Raw genomic sequence first — 6,084 nt, 5'->3', positions numbered from 1 at the left:
ACTCCAGCCAATGGCCCAGTCTGTAAGTGCAGTGCCCAGGAACCACACACACCCGGAGGCACCCTCTTTTCCATCATAAAGTTGTGCAGAATGTCTCAGTGAGATGATAGGGTTTGAAAAATGGCACAATGTGTATTTCCCCAAGCACAGGGGAAAAGAGGTATATTTAATAAACAATGCTGCCATGATGGACAGCCGCTTAAAGAAAACAAAGCCAGATCCCTACCTCACTCCATATACAAAAATAAATCCCAAATGGATTGAAATGTAATAAAAGAAGGAAGGCAATTTAGAATTTTGCGTTATTTTAGAATTGGGAAGACCTTCCTCAATATGATTAAAAAACCCAGAAGACATTAAAAAAAAAAAGGCATATTTTTTGATTATATAAATGTTTCAAAATCTTGTATAAAAAAATCCCACGAAGAAAGAGTAGGACCACACTTTGGCGTCAATGATCTTTGGATAATTCCACTCACTGAATTCAGGCAAAAGTAATCATTTAAAATGGCAATGTTGGCTCTGAGGTTCTGACACTGCAAGGATAGAGTAAAGCATTATTGAAAACTATAGATATGCTCCATGCTTCCCTGCGCTGCCAGGTCTGGCCACCTGTCTCGGGTTCTCTCGCCCCATGATTTTCATGGTTGGCTGTTCTAACAGGCACAGGGGTTACTAGCGAGCAACAAATACTGTTGGAGTATTTATCAGGTATCTCTCAGTCCATGTTTTAAGAATCTCAGAAGTGCTTGGAATTTAACAAGAGTGCATGTGTGTGTGAATTATTTGTGTAATGAAGAAGAGGAGGGGTAGAAGCAATTAAGCCAGAAATATTTACCCTCAAAACAGCTGTGATAGTATTATACCACTATATTTTTTTTTTTTACTAAGAATACATTTATTGGTTTGAAAAGTATATAAACATTTAATGAAAATATCCTTCATAAGAAGAATAAGGGAACAAGTGAACATAAAAAACAGCCATATGGAAATGATGTCTGATTCCCCCTCCTCCATTCTAGAAGTGAGAGAAATGATAGGTACAGTGATGCAACCTGGCAAAGGGATTACTTCAAGTTTTTCACTTTTTTTTTTAATAAAATGGCATCAATTGCTAAAAGCTTTATGACCTTTGTTATGCTACATAATACTGATACAAAATGTGATAGTACAAAGTTCATTATATATAATATAAGGTTTTAATATATTACATTTGTTTCTACATAAACAGACTATAAATATATGTGCCATAGCATGTTTTATAGTCATGGTTCCCAGCATCTCACACTATGGTACCAAACGAAAAATACATTTTCTTTTTTAAAAAGGAAAGAACAAGGGCAGAAACCAGTAGAAAGAGCTTTACATGTTAAAAGTCTAAGTAATACAATAGTTGTTGTTATAACTTTGGCTACAAAGTAATTTTGAAATCTGGCTAATAATTACTCAGAGAGTGAACAAACCAAATCAGCTTTTACTAGGGTGTAGAGGCCAAATTACTAGAATACTGACTGGCCGGGAGGTCAGGAAAATACTGAAGGGAGGGGGAAGGCATGGAGAGGGGAGAAGGAACAAGAGAGTAATATTCTTCCTGAAGCTTTGACACCACAGCTTGATACTGAATCTACTGCATTCAGGCTCAGACATATCACATCAGGACAGACATGTCGGTGTTCATCCAGAAGAAACCAGAAGCTGGTTTACACAGTCAGAAATCTTCGACGCGACAGACAGCCTGAGTGTCCTTTGTGGTGTCCTGAATAAAGGATCAGCCTGGGAGACAAGGAGCCAGAGCTGCATCATTTCCTTCCTGGGGCTTGGCCAGGAGACACGTAAGAGTCCGGAAGGAACTCTCATTAGGAGTCGGAAACAGCACAAGGAACTCTCATTTAGCCCAAATGGGAAGAGCACGCAACCTTCTGAAACCAGTCACCTCGTATGAAGCCTTTACGTTTCCTAACAGACCCTATGCCCACCTCCACCGGAGCCAACGCAACGCATGTGCAGCCTCCAGTGCATCCTCAAAGCAAGCCGGCATCTTCCTTTCCATCAATCCAAACCCCACACATAAGACTTGGCTCAGGACCCATCTCCTAAACAAAGCTTCTTAGATGGACTCAGCCCTAAAGGTCTTTCCCATCTTCAACACCTAAAGCACTTCCATTGCCTGGTTTATCTTCTAGTTTTACAGAGGTGTCAACTCCCCCGGTACTCCTACTTCTTGGAGGATGAAGCCATTTCTTGAACTTCTTTTGCTGTAACCCCTGGGGCGACCCTCATTAGGGGGCATCAGACATGCTTTTTAAATGAATTTTAAAAAGAATAAGGTCAACACCGGGAGAAGACGCAAACACATTCTTGGGTCACAAGCATCTTCTCAGGAAATGCCTAGAGGACTGCCTCCCTGCAGTCCGAGGTCCTTGTTTTTGAAATGAAAATCAAATGTGGCTACTTTCTGGTGGTGGAAAGAACAACACTTGAAAATCTGAGCAGCACCTCTCATGTGATTTCCAGGACTGGGGGACGTGGGTGCCTCCTTTTACACAGGAGGGGAGCTCAGTGTGATCCCAGTGTCAGGCTGGAGAATCTGAGCTGCACTGCCAGCTTGCGGTCCCATCTCTACCAGCTTTAAAAGTTCCGCCTCCTCGCTGGAGTACACAGTGGTGTCCGTGTCATCGGAGTGATACCCCGACTGGTAGCCGCTCGTCTGGTTTGAGCCTTCAGATGCCACAGACTCCTTGCTTTTGCTGGGCATCATTCCACTGCAGAAGAGATGGCAACCAAATGAGTCGGCAGAGAGAAGGGAGTTCTTTCGCATCTTATCCTAACCCCGTTCCCGACCCCGTGTGGGCTGGCATCTCCCTGGAGACACCAGTCCCTCTCCCTCCCACTTGTTAATCAACATAGCAGCCTCACTCAGACAATGTCTATTTTCAGGTACTCGCGTGAATTTGGAGTTTCAGATAAGTCCTCTTATTCAGGTCCAAGTCTTTCAAGCCCGAGACGAGATAAAAGGCGGTTCTCCTGAGTTATGTGAAGGCTCCAACCAATGGAACCTTTTTATGGCCTTGCAGATTGACAAGTTTGTATACAAGGATAGGAGCCAAAGGGACTCTTTCAGGATGTGGAGCGAAAGTGGGATGCTCTGAAAGTCCGCTAGTGCTTGCCCCACACTGTCAAGTAAGGGATTACAAGGCCTGTGGGTGGTGTTAATAAAGTTCTTGAGCAACTTTAAACTTTAGTAAGTCGAACCGTGTGTGTGCAATCAAGCCAGACATGTCAAAAAGTGCTTTTTACTCATCAAACCCACATTCTTTGGAAGGACGGAGGACCTGGATCACTCAGCAGCAACTAGGGAATGTTTTCAATGGCGTGGAATCGTGACAGACGGTAATCATGTCCAAGCTTAGAAAAGAAGCTTAAAAAGGCTTTTTGTAGCTTGGTGTAGGCTATGTAGAGCTTAAGCCATTCTGAAGTGTGGGTTTTTTTGCCCCCTTAGTAGGTGTTTTACCAAGCTATTCACGTTAAAAACTGCAAAAAAGGATTTTATTAACTCCGTGTTCATATATGGTTTAAAAGTTATTTCAAATGACTAGATATACATTTTTTCTTTCAATTCAACCTCAATAAGATGAGCTTATTAGTGTCTCAGACAATGGCATGGTACCTATTCATTGCTGAACAAATATATTGGAATCAGTGAATGAAACATATGATTGGCTCTCACAGTCTCTCATCCTGGGCCTATGGCAGACAATGAAATTGCACAGTGGCACATTTTAATGGGTTTTTTGTTTGTTTGTTTGTTTGTTTTACATGAGCATCACTCGATACCAAGGGGGGGTCCCATTTTATCCAACAGTTCGATTATAAGTAGATCAAAGTCTTCTCTATTCTCACCTAGAGTGAACCTGCTAGCAAATAAATAACTACTCTGCATCCCAATATTCTTATAAATACAGAATCTTATTTATTTAAGTTAAAAGCGGGTATATCCACTCAAAACAGCTACCAATTCCTACAGAATCACATGGAAGAAATATTCAAAACCAAATTCAGCATTTTTCCCACAATTAAGTACTTAATGATTCAGCCAAAAAAATTTAAGTATCTTAAGCAAATAGATAACAGCTTCTTTATACATTATATTTCATAAGGACAGGTGTACCCGTTTCTGTTCAAGTTTGAAAATTCTTCAGAGTAGAGTGCACAAAGATTTTAACTATCTCAATAGTTTTAAGGATCACATCCAATGACCTCTTTCTTACTTAGCCAGTACCACACAAACCACTGACCACAGTAAATATGCTCAAAAATCCCCTAGTATTCATAAATTCTCATGAAAACTGACCAAATCCTCTTATTTCAGATTCTTTTTTAGACTTGCCAGGTAATTAGTTTGATTTGTTTCCATTCTTTATTAGTTAGGTTGATGCAAATTTGCCCAACCAACAAAGACACAAAAAGGGAAAACTCTGCACCTACGCTCAAAGTCCTAAGTTCCTTCCAAAAATTCCTGTTGAAATGTGTCCTTCTATTTTGGCTGAGCCTTACCTAAAAGACGGGGCTAATTTGGTTCTGTCTTCCAGGGTTTTCAGCTCTTCAGATGCAAGAACCATACCACTGTCCGTCTGGTTGTCCTTTTTAAGAGACAATGAGATGGCATAGTTGATTGTGTACACTGAAAAATTACTTAATTAAACTGATTTCCTAACCCATCTATCAGACAACATTCCCATGTTCTGCAGAGGCAGTTAAAGGTATCATAGCTAGAAACCGTGCAGGCTACAAAAGGAAGTAACTGCTTCCAAGAAATAGACGCAGGCCTGGAAGAAGAGAGAAATTTAGGAAGAAGAAGCCGAGGAGACCCGTTTCTATCCCTCTTTCATAATGATGCTATCTATGTACACTTGAGTGGAATTGGGCATGAAGCTGGATTGTCTTGAACCTTAGACCAGGGGCTTTGCTTATGGAAAAACCAAGGGGGCCCAATAAGTTCCATTGCTGTAATGACCCCATCACACATACCCTCAAGGACAGCCTTATAATGAGGCTCCAAGTCTCTAATGCTTAGGTTAATATTTATCTAGCTAATGTTTCACCTTTGGTATTATTTGGTATTATTTCTAAGACTATTTTTAAAAGATGTGCTTACATCTGGGATTACTTTTACTTCTGGTTCTTCCAACGGGATATCTTCAAATGTTTTTACACTGACAGGCCGGCTCTTTCGCTTACTGTTCTGCAGATACTGACTGCAAAAGAACAAATATTTATATTTTAGTGGTGGTATATTTGGCTGCAGATTCCACAAGTGATACCTAAGTTCATTATCTTTCAACCGCAAGTTTAATAGCGACCTTCAAAACATCCTTTGGAAAAAGAAAAACAAAACAAAAGTCTTTCTCTGCTAGCACACACTGAAGGCTTAATTTCCTGTGAAAGTCCATTTAAAAGTATAATATAACTGAGGGGCCTAGATGAGCCCCTTTTCCTTTGAATCGTACTTCTGAGGTCCAGGGCTGGACTGAAGACAACAACAGCAGACTCAGTGGTCAGCTGCCTTCTGCTTGGCTTGCTGATTGCCTGTGATTCTTCCACTGAGCTCTCGGCATATTACTGAGTGTTTCACAGCTTTCTGGCCATCTCCTAGGCAAGTTTTCTAGACAATGCCCACAGAACAACCAGTCAATGAAAGATGGGCAGAGGAAACACCTGCAGATCTCACTGAATCTCACCTGGCTCCAGTAAAGGATGCTGAACCCAGCAAGGTCTGGAGATAACCTTCCTCTACATGTAATAGAGGCGTAATGGGTACAGGGGCAGGTGGGCTGAATCTCCTATTGTTAGCCCACAGAGTTGGGGGTGTAGTTCGAGAGTCACAAGGTATTCTGTCTATTTCAAAGTCTACCACGAACTACACAGACTTGGGAAAGTCACAAATATATTTCTGTGCCCCTATTGCTCCATCTTTAAAATGTACTGGCAAGAGCTTTCCTTTCCTCACGCACAAAGATATCTGGAGGATGAATGAGGGGATCATTGGTGGCTGATAAGGGGGTCTTAGAAAGAATGATGCACCAT

At 41.3% G+C, this 6,084-nt stretch overlaps 1 protein-coding gene across 8 annotated transcripts in view; it reads right to left on the bottom strand.

Annotated features, from left to right (window-relative positions):
• The window catches only part of KDR (kinase insert domain receptor), a 101,695-nt gene that overhangs the window by 51,807 nt on the left and 43,804 nt on the right, over nucleotides 1-6,084 (bottom strand). For 4 of the 8 annotated variants that reach the window (XM_082390064.1, XM_082390066.1, XM_082390061.1 and 1 more), the window contains 3 exons: nucleotides 5,156-5,255; nucleotides 4,555-4,640; nucleotides 1,068-2,762 (listed from right to left, as the gene is read on the bottom strand). The exons of 1 other annotated variant lie outside the window; for it this stretch is intronic. In XM_082390064.1, the coding sequence (XP_082246190.1) occupies nucleotides 2,540-2,762; nucleotides 4,555-4,640; nucleotides 5,156-5,255 (409 nt within the window). In that variant the 3' untranslated portion in view covers nucleotides 1,068-2,539. Of the gene's footprint in view, nucleotides 1-1,067; nucleotides 2,763-4,554; nucleotides 4,641-5,155; nucleotides 5,256-6,084 lie in introns of those variants that run through there. 3 more of the 8 variants (XR_014243984.1, XM_082390062.1, XM_082390063.1) reach the window with 2 other exon arrangements.

This window comes from Balaenoptera borealis, assembly GCF_965194805.1.
Source record: "Balaenoptera borealis genome assembly, chromosome: 4".
In the NCBI taxonomy this organism is placed as follows: domain Eukaryota; kingdom Metazoa; phylum Chordata; class Mammalia; order Artiodactyla; family Balaenopteridae; genus Balaenoptera; species Balaenoptera borealis.
Note: the sequence above shows the minus strand (reverse complement) of the source record. Positions and strands in the feature narration are given on the sequence as shown.